Source organism: Rutilus rutilus (assembly GCF_951802725.1).
Source record: "Rutilus rutilus genome assembly, chromosome: 21".
Classification (NCBI taxonomy): Eukaryota; Metazoa; Chordata; class Actinopteri; order Cypriniformes; family Leuciscidae; genus Rutilus; species Rutilus rutilus.
The window spans coordinates 17811935-17831425 of NC_140226.1; the positions used below are offsets into that span (position 1 = coordinate 17811935).

Below are 19491 nucleotides of genomic sequence, written 5' to 3' on the forward strand. Positions count from 1 at the left end.
TTAAATCTATGTTCAAGAAAATATATTATTAGAAACATATTTACATTTTGGGGCAGTTAATCGCCCTCTTTCTTCATTTAATGAATTTAAGACATTAAATTAAAGGAAATGTATTCCTTTCTTGTATTTTCACTCTGTTTTACATTTACTGTCATTATTGGAAAAAAATTCTACCCATGTGGTAACAGATCATCTTGAGTAGGTAGATCAGATTTGTCGCCTCACGTTGGGTTTTGAGTTGTTTTGGGCAAAAGGTGGCAGTATACCATCACTTTGTTCTCTCTGCAGTTTCACTGTGAAGCAGGGCAATCATTTCACCCAACTCCTTTCACACACACACGCAAAAAAAAAAAAAAAAAAAAAAAAAAAGGGTGGCTTTTAACATGGACAACACTCTCAAGACACACATCCTCTGTGCCTTTTTACATAACAGTGACTACGTTTACATGCAGCCAATAACCCGTTCAAAACCGGGATATTAGCAATAACCCGGTCGCGCACGGCCATGTAAACACCGGCAAAAACCCGGATATGATCCCTGGGGTACCCCTTTTCTAACCCGAATATTTGGTCATGTAAACGCGTATCGGCATATCCCCATCAAAAGGAACATTGCTTTGTGTTCTGCGCATGTTCTATTCGCAAGGAATCTTGGTCTTTTGAGTAGAGACGGCGCATACAAAAACCCGCGTGCAGTATACCGGAAGTAAACAAGAAGTAGAGGTAAACATGGCGAGACGCAGCACAGCACCACACTTTTGGAGCGAGGAGGAAAGCGCAAACATAGGCGATCGCTATCTGCCCCGAACTCTCCATTATCCGCGTGCTGCTGCTGTTGTTGTTGTCTTTGGATACAGGAAGAAGAATCGGAAATGACGCATATTACGTCTTAAGGTTGTCCGTACGTCCAGACGCTAACCGTGCGTCGCCGTTTACATCGGGATATTGCCAATTGATTACAAATTCCATGTAACTTATACAGGAGTAACTCTCTCTACTCACGCATGTAAACGGGTTATTCCGAATGTTTCAGAAACCCAAATAGTGACCTTAACCCGACCATAACCCGAATATTGACAGCTTGTAAACGTAGTCAGTGTCCCACCTGCCTGGATTGGTTTGGTTTAATATCCCACATTTAAAAATGCCAATGAAAATTGTCATAGAATCTGCCAAATGTACACTATCATATGGCAAACATATTCTCAATAAGCTTCTTCTACTTATTGCTTCTAAGCCAAACAAATACTGTTTTATTTGTGATTTCACAAACCCTGGCTGATGGAACACGCTGTTAAATAAAGAGTCTGAATGAATACATGCTGATTGATTTTACAGTTATAGGGAGTTATAGGGATATAATGCTCAGTCGATAGGAAAGCATTTCTCCCATCCATTAGCTCTAGTGCTTTTCTCTCCTGAAGCCATTCTTCTCATTGAGACTGTTTTTAACACCCAAATTAAAAGCAGTTACTGTTGTTCATCTGAACGCTGCTGTATGTGACATGTGGGTGTATGAGCCATCCATGTCCATTGAAGCCTCTGTTCCTCTGTCTGCGTTATAGGGTTGACGTGACTCGCGAAAAGTCTCTCCATATTGATGATGACAGAATTTCGGTTGCTTTTGTGCAAACAGCAGTCAGATTGGGCTCTAAATTACATGTTAACGGTCCTCTGATCCTTTTCACATCTCCGCTCAAAGTGCAAGCCCTCTTTTAATATGTCACACGCATGAGTGTCATTTCTAAAGGCTGCTTGAGTGGGTATGTGTGTGACGCACTCTCATTAATCTGTCCCATGCTGCTCTCTGCTTTATGAAGTCCTGATTGCCTGCTCATTGTTTTCTCATTCACTTGTTTGAATACCCAACCTATAATCAAAGCTGTAAAAATAAGGCATTAAAAAGGCATGCTGCCATTTTCATGGTGACACTAACAAAGTACATTTGCATTCACACTGACTTTTTACTCATTTAAGCCATCAAAACTCACAATGCCCATCAGAACAATCTGCAGGCTTCAGCTCCCAGTAAAACTGCATTATGGTATTAGAATCTGAATTGAACCGTGGCAAGTGATGAGGAGGGGTTCAATGCCCTTAAATTTGCACTCATCTCTCTCTCTCTCACACTGTCACTCTTTCTCTTCATTTATTTTTTTTTTTTTCTTCGTTGCGCACAAAGCTAATGATAACATAGATCTCTGATTCCAGTAATTACGGTGGCTTATCAGAAAGAATATCCGGATGACAGCATCTATGTTTCACTGTTCCCATGAATAGAAGAATGGAAAGTTTGAAAACAAAGCTTCTGGCCGATTTGTCCAGGCTTTGCCACAGTTTCAGTATTCTTAGTAAAACTTAATGTTCTGTGGTCAAGAGCTGTATGGCAGAAGGCTATGCTTTAGCCACACTTGAAGAATGAATGCACTGCATTCATATCTGAAATATCAAAAGGGGCATTTCTTTTTTTAAGGATAGTAACCAGGCTTTTCAAGCAGAACATTTCACAAATCTAAATGTAAAAATATTATATTATATATCAAAGCCAATTGCATTATTGATTTAAAACTAAAGTGTACAAAAATTGGACTCTTTAGTGAAAATGTATGTGATATATGAAATGACCTCAAGGTAATGGCTTTGAAGTTACTGCAGAAGTTACTGTGGTTTTAAGAAAATAATTTGTTCACGTATGCCACTTGGTTTGAATTTTTTTATTTCTACATTGCAATTTATTCATTTCAAATGTGACTTAAGTGTCCAAATACTTATTGGGGCCACTGTATATTTAAAGTAGGCCTATACACAACCGTTCAAAAGTTTAGTTTTTGAAAGTGTTATGCTCATTGAGACTGCATTTATTTAATCAAAAATACAGTACAGCACCATACTAAACAGTAATATTGTGAAATATTATTATAGCAGTCATTACTCTTCAGTGTCATGTGATCCTTAAAGGGATAGTTCACCCAAAAACGACAATTCTGTCTTCAGAACACAAATTAAGATCTTTTTGATGAAATCTGAGAGATTTCTGTCTCTCCATTGACAGTCTGCGCAACTGAAACTTTGACGCTTCAAAAACAAATTTTCTGAAGAGACACAATTGCTTTATATGATGAACAGATTTCATTTAGGCTTTTATTCACATTTAGACATTCATCAACTCATAAATCAGTTATGGAAAACTGAAACTCAAACCTGTTTGCTTGGCGTGCGAGAACCAGTGAGGTTCTTCAGTTACGCACGTTTGAGCTTCTGTTTATGTTTGCTGGTAAATGTTTTTATGTGAATAAAAGCCGAAATTCAGGTCTCGAATTTAGCGATCGAGTCTCTTCAGAAAATGTGGAATAACCCGTTCAATTAATATGGATTAGTTTTACAATTTCTTTATGGACTTTTTAAAGTGGCAAAGTTTCAGTTGTGTAGCTATCAACGGAGCGAAGAGAAAGCTCTCAGATTTCATCAATTATGTTCCTTAATTTGTGGTCTTACGAGTTTGGAACGACATGAGGGTGAGTAATTAATGACAGAATGTTCATTTTTGGGCGAACAAACCCTTTAAGAATGTTTGTGCTCAAGAAACATTTCTAATTATTATCAATGTAGAAAACAGTTGCACTGCTTAATATTGTTGTGGAAGTCGTGACACACATTTTCAGGATTCTTCAATGAAGAAGGTTCAAAAGAACAGCATTTGAAATAGAAATATTTCATAACAATGTGATTTTTTATCAATTTAACACGCCCTGCTGAATAAAAGTTTTAATTTCTTTTAAAAATAAATCTTACTGACCATAATTTCATAATGTAATGAACATGATATCCAGCTCTGTTCTGCCAGTGTGCTCACCACTAGACATATACAGTAGGCCTATACATATTAATGATGTGTAGCTTGACTTCTGATGCAGTGAATTTGCTTCCTTCTTCTCTGAGAAAATCAATAATATCGGAAAGGCGATCAGCATATCCTCGTGTGGCACTGAGGTCAGACAGATCAGACCACATCTGCAGAAATTTACTATGTCTGATTTTGAAGAAATTAGTGGTAAAATTTTGGAAGAAACAGTACAGCACCTTAAAACATCAACCTTGACACAATCCCCACTTCCTTTTTCAAAAGTGTGTTTTCTCCTGTATCTCCTAGAAGTGATAAATTCCTCACTTCTCTATGGGATTTTTCCAAAGTCTGCATGGCGACAAACTGCAGTTGTCAAGCCCCTCCTGAAAAAGAGCAATCTGGATAGCAACATATTGAGCAATTACAGACCAATCTCAAATCTTCCTTTCATAGGCGAGATCATTGAAAAAGTTGTCTTCAATCAGCTGAACAAATTCTTAATCTCAAATGGACAATTTTCAATCTGGTTTCCGACCGCATCACAGCACAGAGACAGCGCTCAGAAAGATGATAAACGATATTCGTTTAAATTCTGATACAGGCAAAACATCAATTCTGGTACTACTCGACCTCAGTGCTGCATTTGACACTGTCGATCATAACATACTTCTTGACAGGCTGGAAAACTGGGTCGGGCTTTCTGGGATAGTCCTAAAATGGTTCAGGTTATACTTAGATGGGAGAGGTTATTATGTATAGGAGTATAGGAGACCATAAGTCTGAGTGGACATCCATGACATGCGGAGTCCCTCAAGGCTCGATTCTTGCACCACTCCTGTTCAACCTGTATATGCTCCCAATGAGCCAAATAATGAGAAAGAACCAAACTGCTTACCACAGCTATGCAGACGACACACAGCTCTACTTAGCCCTATCGCCTAACGATTACAGCCCCATTGACTCCCTGTGCCAATGCTTTGATGAAGTCAACAGTTGGATGTGTCAAAACTTTCTTCAGTTAAACAAAGACAAAACTGAAGTCATTGCGTTTGGAAACAAAGATGAAGTTCTCAAGGTGAACGCATACCTTGACGCTAGGGGTCAAACAACTAAAAATCAAGTCAGGAATCTCGATGTGATTCTGGAGTCAGACCTTAGCTTCAGTAGTCACGTCAAAGCAATAACTAAATCAGCATACTATCATCTCAAAAATATTGCAAGAATTAGATGCTTTGTTTCCAGACAAGACTTAGAAAAACTTGTGCATGCTTTCGTCACCAGCAGGGTGGATTATTGTAATGGACTTCCCAAAAAGACCATAAGACAGTTGACGCTGCCGCCAGGATTCTGAGCAGAACCAGAAAATATGAACATATCGCACCAGTCCTCAGGTCTTTACATTGGCTCCCAGTTACTGTACACACTGTAAAAAATGTTGTTATAACAACTTAAAATTAGTTGAGATCAATTAAATATCCAACCTAACTAAACTAAACTAAAGTTAACTAAACTTAATATTTTAAGTCAAGCACGAATACGTACTTTTTTAAGTCGAAACCACACATTATTTCTTATTCTAATGTTGAAATTTATTTAAATCATTTTTTTGCAGTGCATTTAGGATTGATTTGAAAGTATTATTACTGATATATAAATCACTCAATGGCCTAGGACCTCAATACATTGCAGATATGCTCACTGAATATAAACCTAACAGATCACTCAGATCAGATCATATCAGCTAGAAATACCAAGGGTTCACTCTAAACATGCGAGTCTGCTTTTAGCTATTATGCCAGCAGCAGCTGGAACCAGCTTCCAGAAGAGATCAGATGTGCTCCTACAGTAGCCACATTCAAATCCAGACTCAAAACACATCTGTTTAGCTGTGCATTTAATGAATGACTACTGTGCCGCTGTGCGTCCGACTGATTACACTGTATTTTATCTCTGCATCCTCCTTTTGATTCTAAATCAAATGGCACTGAAAATTGAATGAGACAAATACTACGAATTCATTTTCATAACTGTATCATTTTAATTTCCCTTGCTTTTATTTTGTGCTTATTTTCTATGCAATGCACTTTGAATTGCCATAGTGTGATATTTTAATTCCTTTCTATGTAAAGCATTTTGAATAACTGGTTTAATATTCCTGCTTTTAATTTGTGATTATTGTTATTCCTTTCTAAAGCACTTTGAATTGCCAAAGTGTATGAAATGTGCTATATAAATACACTTGCCTTGCCTTGATATTGTATGCCCATGTTAAATCATTTCAGATTTCAGCTCTCATCTCAGTTTTCAAGGCCCTTGTATCGGTTAGTTGTGGGTGTTTCTGTTAAATAAACAAATAATCAGACAATAAAATAATTACAGGATTACCTGATAGAGGGGTGAGGAACATTATGCTTCACAATGCTGAAAATGTGTCAAGCGGCCACTTCTGCAGATCATGATTCTGTTGGTGACAGAGCCGTATGTGGGCAGTACCCCTGAAGGGGCATTTTCAGAGAGATACACTACCCTCTCACAATCACCCTAGCAACCAGCCCAATTCTGACTGATGTGCCGTTCTGATGATCTCACCTCTTTGGTAAGCTTCCTAAATCTCTCTCTCTCTCACACACACACACACACACACACACACACACACACACACACATTCACAGAGAGACCCTGTCCTGTTTGAAGTTGAGTGGTCCTCCACTCCCTCCTCTGTTAAAATAACACATACACCCCTGCCGCTTGTACAAATTGAATCAGAAGTGCTTTGCGTTTAGACTCATATTCAGATGGGGTGGGATCCTGGACGAGGGTGCTTGAGTCTAACTATAATTGCTGGGTTTTCATAATAAAATCCTTTTATTAATACTTACCTGCCGCGTATGGACGGGGACTAGTGAGGAGGATGATGTTTTAAGTACTCTCTCAGCCCTGGAAAAAGGACCCACAAATGGACAGTGAATGATATTAAACTACCTCACACACCCGGTTCTTTTGTTCTGTATACCCCTGAAATGTCAGGTAACTCTAGACACATAGCATTTCAAATATCAAAAGTAGTATGTGTTTTTGTTTGTTTTGGTTTAATATTTAAATATATATTATATTTTAAATATGTTATAAATATATATTATTTATATTGTATTATTAATCTACTATTTTTATTTGTATTATTTTCTAATTTAATTATTTCCTAATCATGGCGCAGTACTGGCGAGTCACTTGTCTACACATATAAGTGACACTAGGGGGCAGTGTTGACTCTTTAAAACTTCTCCTTGCCTTAACGGTCGAATTTCATCAGATTTTATTTGTCGAATGCCAGGAATTACCACGATGCAGAAATTACGTTTAATAAATAACGAAGCTGAGTAATTATTACCCCAAAGATAGGCAAGAGTTTAGTTCAATACATATATGCCCATTGAATTTGTATTTGGTGTGAGGGGTTTTGAATAGAGGGTGATGACAGAGCCTTTTGAAGTAAACAAGACTATGCTCTTGGATATGTTGATTTAGCTGTCATTTAATATTTTTCTTAATCGAAATAGTTCTGCAATAAGTCCCAGTAGATCTGTCACTCTTCACATTAGCAATTGCTCTTTTGTACCAAAGATCATGATCGTTCTATGGCTGCTAATTACTGTCTTTTTTCATTCTTGTGTCGCCATCTTGTAGTCATAAAGCCAGGCAATGTCATATACAGTCAGTCTCAACAAGTGTCTTCAAGAGTCTTCAAGAGTTTTAATTGTTCATAAGCTGTACGCTCAAATTTGTCAGTCCAGTCTAAAGAGGACCAAGATGTCCTTGATTTCAAATAATACAGTTATATATTCTTGCTGGAACAAGAAAGCAGTGGTGTTTCTCTTTTGAACTGAATCAGTCAATCTTTGCAGGACACAAGAGTTAAGTGGCCACTTCTGAGTATAAAAACCTTCCTGAATGGAACAGGTTACAGTTCAATGTCTCATACATCATAGCTCATTGCTGAAGGGCCTAAAATGTACTCTCGCCCCACCAAAAAAAGACCCTTTCCCTCTATAAACAAAAGCATATACTCTTGACAGATCCATAGAAAATTAATAACGGCTTCTAAACTCTTAAAATCTGGTGCCATTATGTACTTTAAGTTGATGTGTCAATGAACTAAATTAAAGTATGTGAGAATATTGATTTTATTTGTGTATAGAATGGTAGAATTTACAGATGGCGAATAAGGCTTTACAATTAAATGGCTCTTTTCAAATAGGAACAGTGGCTGTACATGACTGAAGAAATACTGCATGTTGAATTCCATCTGGAAGAGATCTGCTAAGTCAAGGTCTCTGTAGATTTTTCACGAGGTAGCACAAATCTTTTATGTTTTTCTTTTTACCATTTAGAAATTGATTTGAACAGGTGATGTAAAGTGTGTCAGATTTTTTCAAAACCTGCTAACCTTCACGAGGATGCCGACGCACTGAATCGTTCTTTGTTTAAATTAGTTCAAAGTTACTGTTAGATTTAATGTAATTATACCTTGATAAACTTATAGTGACAGTCTTAATTTGTGTCAGGAGTTATGAAAATGAAGTGAGTTGACCCCCTTAATATGAATTATGATCATCAGCCGCTCCCATTCAGTCCGGCCCTCTGGGTTTTTCGCTCAAAATTTTGCAGATTTGGAGAAATATTGATAGATTCCCATATGTGTAAAAATTATACAGAGAGGAGTAATATTTATAAATTCGTTTAAGTTGACCCAAAATGCGCAGATGTAATCATTATGAGCGCTGGATACTCAGATGAACTGTGTTTTCATTTCAAACTGGCAGCTTGGGGGTGCTGTATGCACATTTAGTCCACAAATAGCACTTGTGATGAACAGGCACATCATGTGACATTCCAGGAAGTCCCTTACATAAAGCTTCCAGAGATTGCTGTAACAGTGACACGCAGATAAAGAAGTTAAAGTTGAAGTTAAAAGGAACAGTTTAAGAGCTTAAAGCAACAACATGGAACTTTTCAACCTTCACAATATATTTCCAAGATCCTTGTGATGGTACATCGACTTACAATAGGTTGAATGACACGTCTGCCATAGCCTGACAGGGTCTGTATCGCTTTTACTGGCACTATGTAACTTCAGGGTTCGGGTAGTAACCCGAGCACAAAAAGAACTACAACATTCGACTGCTTTACGGCATACGTCACTTCCCCCACCACTTCCTCAAATTTGGACGTGAGCGGCCAACCAGCGTTTGTTTTCGGCTTTCGTGCGTATGTTTTTGTCATGGGGGGCTGTTTATGCCACTTCAAGCGTTTTCTCAGATCTGACAGCTATCCGATCGTGAAAAGTCCAGGTGTAACGTTAAATGCCCTCGGAAATGCATTCGAGACGGATTTGAATCCGATCCCTCAAACCACTTCAGGAGGAGATCTGAGACGCATTCCAGACGAAACTGGACAAGTGTAAATGCATATGGTTGTTGAAAGAAACCAAATTGTACTTCTTCCAAAAAAAAAAAAAACCGTGTGAGAGGGTGTTATAGGCTATATGTTATATCCAGATATGACGACGCGCTGGAACCACAGTCTATGGCTGGAACACGCATCACCGCAGATGAGCAACTGCATCAAGCCAACGTGCAAACTATCGCAAATCAAAGTGAAAGTAAGTCGCAGACGCTTAACACACGATCTTCATCATTAAAAGTAAAGAAACAAAATTATCTTATCAGGCTTACTGCTCTCTCTTAGGCTATTACGGTCTTTGATTTTGACATTTTAGCTGATGATCTATGAAATGCAGTTCATATCTGTTGCTTTTGGTGACGTGCACTCCATTAAATCTGCATATAGCGCGATTTCGCAAAAATACATTTATGTGACCAGGTGTAAATGGAATCGTTTTGATAAATCAGATAGCTATGCCTCACAAATTGGTTTGCCAGCTGAATTCAGGTGTTGTGAGGTGTATTTATCACGTAGTCCTGAGGGATATATCATACTACGCTGTTGACGTTGATTTCTGCGATTATCATCATGAGAACAGCTTTCAATATCTCACATAATTATCAGGACATAAATAAGCCTAACGTAGAGGTTGTAAATAGTATAAACGAGCACAATTTGCAAACTATTATGATAAATTGCAATAATCATGTCTAATGACATCATAACGGCCAATGTTATGAAATAATGCGACGTACATTTAACTTAATTGCTGTTATCTGGCATTTTGTAATGTTTACATTCCAATAAAAACAACAAATTAAATTATACAGTAGGCCTAGACTAGACTATTTACTTGTGATTTAGCTGCAATCATGTAAAAACGTTATAATATAGGCTAATATATTTACGACAGTGCAAGTACTCCACAGCACTCTAGGGGTCGCTGTTTGACAAAAACACAAATTCTACTTAGTGTGGCTTTAAAGGGATACTCCACTTTTTTCGGAAATAAGCTCATTTTACATCTCCCCCAGAGTTAAACAGTTGAGTTTTACCGTTTTAGAATCCATTCAGCCGAACTCCGGGTCTGACGGTACCACTTTTAGCATAGCTTAGCACAGATCATTGATTCTGATGAGTCCAGTAGCATTTCTTTCAAAATGACCAAAGAGTTTCAATATTTTTCCTATTTAAAACTTGACTCTTCTGTAGTTAAACCGTGTACTAAGATCGACGGAAAATGAAAAGTTGCGATTTTCTAAGCCTATATGACTAGGAACTACTCTCATTCCAGCGTAATAATCAAGGAACTGTGCGGTCGTACCATGAGTGCAGCAGGCGTAATGATATGACGCAGCGCCTGAAAATAGGTCTAATAGGTTAGACAAACTTAGTCCCGGTCACGTTGGAAGAAGTTACCGAGCTGGGGACTATTTTCAGGCGCTGCGTCATATCACTACGCCTGCTGCACCCATGGTACGGCCGCACAGTTCCTTGATTATTACGCTGGAATGAGAGTAGTTCCTAGTTCCTAAATGAGATGTAAAATGAGCTTATTTCCGAAAAAAGTGGAGTATCCCTTTAAGACACTAACATTTTGCACACAAAAAAAAAATTGGACTTGATAAGGACCACCCTATTGTGCAGAATACTAAAATAATATATTTTCTGTCTGAAGCCACATCAGATCACAGAAAGTTATTGAAAACACTTGACTTGCATTATAAAGAAAGTTTTGAGCAAAAACATGGTTTTAATCTAATAAATTGTGTATTGATGGTGTGCTAAACTAACATGCTAGCTTGCCCTAAGATGCACCTGCCACCTAGCTAAGCAAATGCTATTTTTAAGAATAATTTTGAATAGTAAAGCTGACTGAAATGTTTCTTTTTTTTCAAGAAGGGCATTTGGAAGGTGAAGTGAGAAGTTTGATCAAAGAAATGAGGAATTAAAACAGTGTGAATAGAAAGTTATCATTAATTATAAGAACAGAAAAAGAAAAGAATAATTAGAGCCATAACCAGGCCGGAGAGGTGTGAATGTGTACAGGGAAGACTGTCAGGATCAGTTATCATTTTAGTCTTCTCAAAATGTCACATGACATGATCTTGAAGAACTTTTTTACACTTATCTTTAGATTTGAAATATAACATGGTCAGACACGTGTCTGCAGTGCATTTCTAGAGTAGAGATCTTTATTTTCATAAAGATTATATATTTCTAATAACTTTACAACACTTGGAATTTATGTGTTCATTATGCCTTTAAAGTGTCTGGCAGATTTTAGTGTTTATTTTTATCTAAGAAAAATTAAATATAAATTTCATGAAATAATAATGACATTTCTCACTGAAGAATTAGCCCCTCTCAGATTTAAAAAAAAAAAGAAGAACGTTTTAGCACAAGGTCACTCATTTCATACACAAGGAACTCAACTCGGACGTTTTTTGAAATAACACATACTTTTTATTGGGTGACATTTTGGCTGTTAGTAGGTACTTGGCATTGATTGAAATACAGTTGCAAATCTTTTTTGATGTGCATATGGCAAGAGCAGTGACACTTTATCCAATAATTAAAAACAACCCAGTAGGTATAGTTTGTGAGTTTACACAGCGTCAGCTCTAGGGGTGAGCAGCCATCTTGGATCTAAGTGAATGACTAGGTGACTTTCAAGCATTTAAAGCACAGAATCTAGCAAACCGTGAAATTACCTTCGTTTTTTCACACCCTTTGACCTGGTCCACTTTTAGCTAAACCAAGTTAAATAAAAATAATGCTGAAAAAGCAATCAAAATCAAATTCACAGTGAATTTTTAGCAAACGTCGCCCCAACAGGGATGAGCATTTTAATACTTTAGACAGAGTGAAGAAACTGAAAAACAAAAGAACAAAATGATAGTGCTTTTTATGTGATTTTACAAGCATATCATAGCAATAACTACATTTTATAAAGAGGCTATACATTGTGTTAATCAATAAAATAAAATAAAAAAAATAATAGCAAAGCTGCCCATGAAATGATATGGTGAAAAACAAAAAGAAAAACTTTAAACCAGCAGAACAATATTTGATTTTTTAACATTCACCCTATCAATACTCTCAGAGCAAAAAAGGTGTGCTTACTTCTGCACATGTAAAGGTGTATGTCTTTGTGTGTAATGTATAAATCACACATGATGACATCCCTCATTCTACTGCCTTGCACAGCCAATGATGAGAGAGTGATTTGTGGTAGAATATTTAAATGAACCTAACCAAAAAATATATATTTATCATGTTTGTTTGGTAACTCATGCGAATCGTGCAGAGCAGATGCAATTATTTGCAATTAATCACATGAGCAGCAAATTCAGATTACATTTAGAGAAGCGTTAGCATTTAGTCGGTTGCTTGCTATTTTTCATTTTCAGTGATATTACATTGTTTGATGATATTTTATTCACAATCTGGCAGATGCTCGTTGTGATTTGAGAAAAACTTTTGAGCCATCATGTTTCTGATCCAAGATCTGTGCTATTATCACACATTTTAACTGTCCTGTGCAAGAATGATTTGGCGCTTCTTGTCATACGTTGCTATGCAAATCTATAGAACGCCAAAAATAACTGCTGACTTTCAAAGAACATGTGAAAAAAATGATGAGAATGTTCACCTCAGTGATCTAAAAATGTTAATACAATTTCATAGCAACATTACAATTTTGCAGCTGAAGCTTTGACACAGACGTCACACTGGCAGAATAGCATGATGGAGCAAGTGGGAATCAAATGTGGAACGTCACATTGCAATACTTTATTGCTTTCATTTTTTAGCGTTATCTCAGTATCTTCCAAACCTAAAGCACAACTATTGCCTGTGATTTGTGGTATCATCTACAGAATAAGATTTGACCACATACACACCATAAACTATCAGTCACCTCATTTCCCCAGACCAAAATATTCCACAATGTTACACGTCTTATTTCAAATGATAACTGCGAGTAAAGTTTTTAAGGTCAAAGGTTTTCAAGTCTTGTGATACTAAAAATAGAGCAACATAGGCAATTCACAAAGCCGCGTATGAGATTGGGAAATGGGAATTGCAGGTTTGTTTAGGGTTGAGATAAAAAGCGAGTTTAAAATGGAATTATTTTGGTCGGGGTTATGGTTTTGGGAATGGGATTAAGTTTCAGTTTTTGTGGTTTGGATTAGGGTAAAATCTGAATTTACTATCCATGTGAAGGCTGGTGAGAGTGGGAAAAAAAGAACGTGTGCTCTTAAGGCCTGCATACACACACTGCTCATAAAGCTGCTAATGCTAAAACAATGCTAAAAATCTGTACAATATCTTTAAATACTGTATATACAGAAATAAACATTTTCATTTGACACATATACTCCAAAATAATCTCCTAAATAAAAATACAAAAAAAAAAAAAAAAAAAAATCAGTGGCATCTCTTTCTATAAGAGCAGGATTAAAGGCAACTAGCATATAGCGATGGCTATCCTTTCAAATCATGTTGTAGGTGCAGCTAGCGGATTCGCTGTCGCTGCCACTTCAAATAAATGATGATTTAAATTCACATTCTAGGATTTATGCTTTCTCATTCCACTTAGAGCGACATACTGACCAACAATATGAAAAGATATGCTGCATTTTGGGACAAACGAAATGGCGCCCTAAACTTCTGCCAAGTGGAGTCAATGTAAGTGTCCAGAACTCCTAAAATGCCTTGACATGCATAAAATAAACACACAATCAAGATAACGAAACGTAAGAACAACACAAACAAAAAATATGAGATTTATGTTGTGTTTTGCCGCGTAGCACTAGTGTGAAAAACTGACAGTAATTTTGTCATGGACATCAGCACCTTTGTGATGTGTAGCGGTACCGGTACCGTTCTTGAAGTTAGTTGAGTTTCTGTTTCAGACTAACAATTTGGTCACCAGTCCAGCAGCCCAAACCATCTGCTTTACCTCCTCATTGTAACCTAAATGAGTGAACTGGTTCTGGACTGGGCCTTGGAGGTAATAGGCCAGAGTTTCAGAGCAAAGCAGTACATTTCGTAAGAGAACAATGTTATATTGTGAGTATAAGACTGATGTAGCTGCCTTAACCTGAACTTGACTTGCTAAGTTAATACAATGTGCTATCCCAAATTGCACTACTAGCAATACGCAGCTGTATTTTGGCTCTATCCATGCAGAGTTTGCATCTCTGTGCAGAAAATAGCCATAGCCAGACAATACACAAATAGACTGTAATACAAGCATACAGAGAATAACGGACCGAGTCTAGATGAGGAGAGAGCATTGGTAAAAATGAACAGAATGAACTCAACTTTGACCAAATAGGAGAAATTCATTTCCTTCTTAAGTTGATTCCAGTTGTGTTTCTGGAAAATGAAATAACCGAATAAAATAACACGGATGGCACAGTTATTCAAGCGAATGTCACATGGAAAGTCAGCAAACATGGTGTATTAGTTGAGACTCCAAACCTACAAACTTCATCTCTTGCTCAATCTCTATTTTTAGTTTTCTCTGTCTTTTCTCTATCCTTCTACACTGCAAAACATATTTTTACTCAGTATTTTGTCTTGTTTTCCAGTCAAAATATCTAAACATCCTGCATAACTGCATGAGATATTAAGACTATTTTTCACAATTTTATTTGTATTACCCTGTAGTTTTTTTGTTTCTTGTAAGTATACATCTACAATTTAGTGGTTAATGTTTATAACAAGAAAATAAAACAATTTGCAAATAAATTCAATACGTAATTCAATACGCAACTGATTAAAAGTTTGGGGGCAGTACATTTTTTTATGTTTTTGAAAAGTCTGCATTTATGTGATCAAAAATACAATACAATAAAACATTTATTTTCTGTAATCGTGGAGACTCTGCGAATCCACCCAACAGGAAAAGGAACTTGATGTCTGAATTTTCAGCATCATTACTCCAGTTTTCAGTGTCACATGATCCTTCAGAAATCATTTTAATATGCTGATTTGCTGCTCAAGGAACATTTCTTGAAAACAGTTGTTCTGCTTAATCTTCCGTAACATTATAAATGTCTCTACTGTCACTTTTGATCAACGTATGCATCCTTGCTGAATAAAAGTATTAATTTCTTTCAAAAAAAAAAAAAAAAAAAATTGAAGCAATTTTAAAAGTAACAAATGGATCTTGTTTTAAGGATGTTGGGACATTTTTCTGGAAAACATGACTAAAATACTGAGTTTCTGCAGTGTCGTTTACTCATCCCTCATCTTTTTTCTATTGGCTAAGGAAATCGATGCTAGCTTTGACACTGCGAGAGGTCGCCACATCAATAGCCATGGCTCTTATCTCCGTGTCTCCGAACTGCATGAGCGTCTGGATCTCTCTTCGTGCCGCTGGACTCTCGGTACCGCTCACATCCAGCTTCAGCGTACCGCACTTCCTCACACCTGGGTCTGAGATGAAAATGGCAGACTCTTTTTCCGAGCAGTATACGTGGATGACAATCACCTGCTGTGACGGCTTCGCCGGCGTGTAGCTGCGTTTTACCGTTTCACCCAGCGCCACCGACTGATCGGCAGAGATGAACGTATCGAAAACGTCGGTGCACCAGCGCGTACCGTCCTTCACAAGCATCTTCTCGGGCGGGTGCTTCCCTTCTACAAAACGGTTAAGGACGCCAACGCCGTAAGTTAGCGGAGAGCGCCGCACCTTTATGACGCTGGGATCCAGGCCGAACAACACCGCCCCCTTGAGGATGGTCAAGCCCACATCATGCGGAATAATAATTCGGCTGCGGCCCTGAAGCATATTCTGAACCGCCTGCTGCAGCAGTGGAGACTCTGCGAATCCACCCACCAGGAAAAGGAACTTGATGTCTGTCACCTCCGGCCTGTCGAATAACTCAGCTGGAGAACATATAGAAGAACGAAAGCGGGGAGAGAAAGAGAAACAGGATTTTGACGAACGTCATTACAAGATTTATTACAAAACAATTGAACTCATTGCATGTTACGCATTCCTCCGGTTTTCATCAAAATGCCAAAAATGCAGTTCATTGGCAGGGGTGTTTCTGCTTGTAGTTTTTGTTTGAACAGATCACAGCTGTGCTCAGCCAACATGAGAGCAGTGGGACTGAGTTCTGACCCAGTTCTGTGTGTGCTGGAGTATTTTGGGCAGATGGTCGAGACTCCCCTTACTGGGCCAACGCATGCCCTAATTGTGCTTCCCAACGGCCCATTAGTTTATACAGCTTTGCAGATTCTACTCAAGGCTGGAATACACTACACAACTTTTGCCCAGATTTTTGCCCCAATTTGCAGTCAGGAGGAGTCAATGCTAGCTGTCGAATATCATAGCCAATCTGCAAATATTGGGCAGAGAAAATTACGTAGTGTATGATGAACACAGACTATAATTTTTTAGCTTCAGACTATATGCCAATTCGGACTGCACTGAAAGACGCCGACCAAAGTGAACAATCACCAGATTACAGTATGTGTTCAATACAACATGTTCAATCCAACACCAATAGATGGTGACAGGGGTAACACACTGACACACCAAATGTCACAACAAATGTCTGTTGGCGTTGGACTGTGTCTGCTGGTGCAGTGTGAATTGGCCTTTTGATTCCATTCCAACACAACATAACACAACATGATACAACATGATCACGCTCTTATTCATTCAAAAGCTTTTAAACCATTCAAGCGCGATAAGACACAAATGAGACGGCAACGCAGTCCTGGTGCATCTGTGAATCTCCTGTCAGTGTGACACACGACTTGTGCGCATTGAAAGCTGCTTAACACAGCGCTTGAACGGACGAAAACACAAAATTATGCCTAAACGCCTGTTTTGTCGGGTATTCCTCGCAAGAAGTCTTAAATGAACATGGCCCAATGACGTGACGTGCAATTTTGATGTCCAAACCCCTTTATGAAGTCAAAATAAGGAAATGTTTAATAAAAAGCACATTTATTGAATCAATTGATCTCTGTTTATCAAATGATATAAACATATATTGAGGGTATTACAAAGTGTAAGAATTATTAGACATTATAGTCACATAATGTCATACCGGATAACTGTCCGGACCTTAGAGTGACATACAAAAAAGCCAAACAAACTGTAAAAAATCGAATAAACCCTAACATCTCCTCCACAGGCATTATTGTATGAGTCTTGACAACAATATATTTAAATATTACAAAGAATATGACATCCAGTTAATTGTTATGCTTTGGAGCATTCTGTCCCAAAACTGGCTGTCAGCCAATGTCATACGGGATAACAAGCAAACTGGAGCAATTTTATTGTGAATTTTATTTTGACACGATGTGAGACAGCATGTTACACAATCAGGAAGACCCTGATGGACCCCCAAACAATGGTGAAAGGTAAGTATGTCTTTCATAAAATGTGTTTAACTCACCCTTTTTCTTCACTAGCACACTATGTAGTAAAATCCTGTGTCATATGGGATAACGCTAAAATAACATATATAATGTGGATTTTATGTAAATATGTTTATTTAGCATGAATTTACATATTTGGAAGTTGAAGGTAAAGGTTGCAGATTTCTATAGGTAGCCAAAAATACTGCCTGATAAAGATTTAAACTGAGTTTTGTCATACCGGATAACAATTTTGTCATATAGGATAACAGTTACTTTCTGTTTGACAATATATTATTATACAGTTTTCAGCTTTAATTTGTATAATTTCCATTAAAATTGTGATATTAACATATCATTAACATTGTTTAGTTAAATATTAGCAAATTATATAATTCATATTAATATTCAATTACAATTACACTTAATTATTGTCCAACCTGTCATATTGGGGAATCAGCCCCTTTAAGTCTATAAAAATGTAGTGTTCATTTAATGAAACTAATGAAATTTAGTGATTCAAGGTACTTCAACCCATTAATAAGATTTTTCTTTATAAATATGTTGTTCAATTACATGCTTTTGTAAATTTGTTGTTCAAATAAATGATGTTCAGTGAAATGAGTGAAGGTCGCCTACTTTAACCCTTTACATTATTTATGAATATTGATGTAGAGTGACTATGATCATCAATAAAATGATTCACGGTTCTTTTCAGTACTAAATTAAACCTAATGTTGAAAAGTTGTGCTGTTCTGATATTCATAAACATGAAAAAAATGTTTAAATGTATTTGTATACTTGCCAAATCTGGGAAGAAACCACACTGAGTTTGTGTGTAACAGTTTACACACTGAAAACCACATCTGTATTTCTTTACAGTGGAGCCTAATTAATTTCCTTGGAAAAACATTGCATAACATAAACATTAATTATTTATGAACATTATTAAGTGTTGTAAAAATGACAATTCATGTGTTAACTTATATGGTGTCATACCGAGTAACAACTTAAGTCAGGCGGGATAACGCTGTTTTTTCCCATTGAAATGAATTATTTCACTTCATGGAGTTGAGGAAACAATAATAACATGATACCAAGTCCTGTAAAACATTTTCAGACATTTCGCATTTTAAATCACATTGCAGTGTTAAAATGTGGGTAAAGAACTTGAACAAGTAGGGTCACGTTTAAAGAAATCACAATATAATGAGAAAAAATTGTTGTGCAAAACATTTTTTTCTGTGCTCCAAATATTGTTTACTGCATCACTTTATATATTCATTAAGTATTATTGATTTGAAAAGTTTTAATATCGTAATATTTAGAAAATGCATTAACGTTATCCCGTATGACATTTTGACTGGTGTCGTCACATGATTCTCAGTTAAACCGCTTAAAATACATTGTTTAAAATTGAGATTTTAGTAATAAGTAAAAAACACCCCCATAAAGATAATAACTACTTTGATGTGCAGTTTTAACCTTTTTGAATTTTTTATCAGTTGAAAACCTTATTTGTCACTGGCCCACATAAAGAGTTGAGAGGAAACGTGTGTCAGATCCGTGTCGTGTGCGGCAGGTCAAAGAGCCTAATAAACCCGCTGCTGTTTGTCATTAAGAATAATCAAAGAACAAAAGAAAAGGAGAAAATCACGCACTGCTCTTGACTGAATAACTTTTGTACGTTTTAATAAGGATTAATCTGTATGTAATTTATGCAGTGAAGACTGAAGTGTTTGATAACTTTATTCAATTTCTGTATATATCCTACCTGTTTGACCTACCCGAAAATCTTAAAGCACTGTTTA

General features: G+C 37.0%; 1 protein-coding gene across 5 annotated transcripts in view; it reads right to left on the minus strand.

The window, feature by feature from the left end:
• Positions 1-14828: 14828 nt before the first annotated feature.
• The window catches only part of hspa12a (heat shock protein 12A), a 45148-nt gene continuing 40485 nt past the window's right edge, over positions 14829-19491 (minus strand). For all 5 annotated transcript variants that reach the window (XM_084393744.1, XM_084393741.1, XM_084393742.1 and 2 more), the window contains one exon: positions 14829-16189. In XM_084393744.1, the coding sequence (XP_084249870.1) occupies positions 15558-16189 (632 nt within the window). In that variant the 3' untranslated portion in view covers positions 14829-15557. The remainder of the gene's footprint in view (positions 16190-19491) is intronic.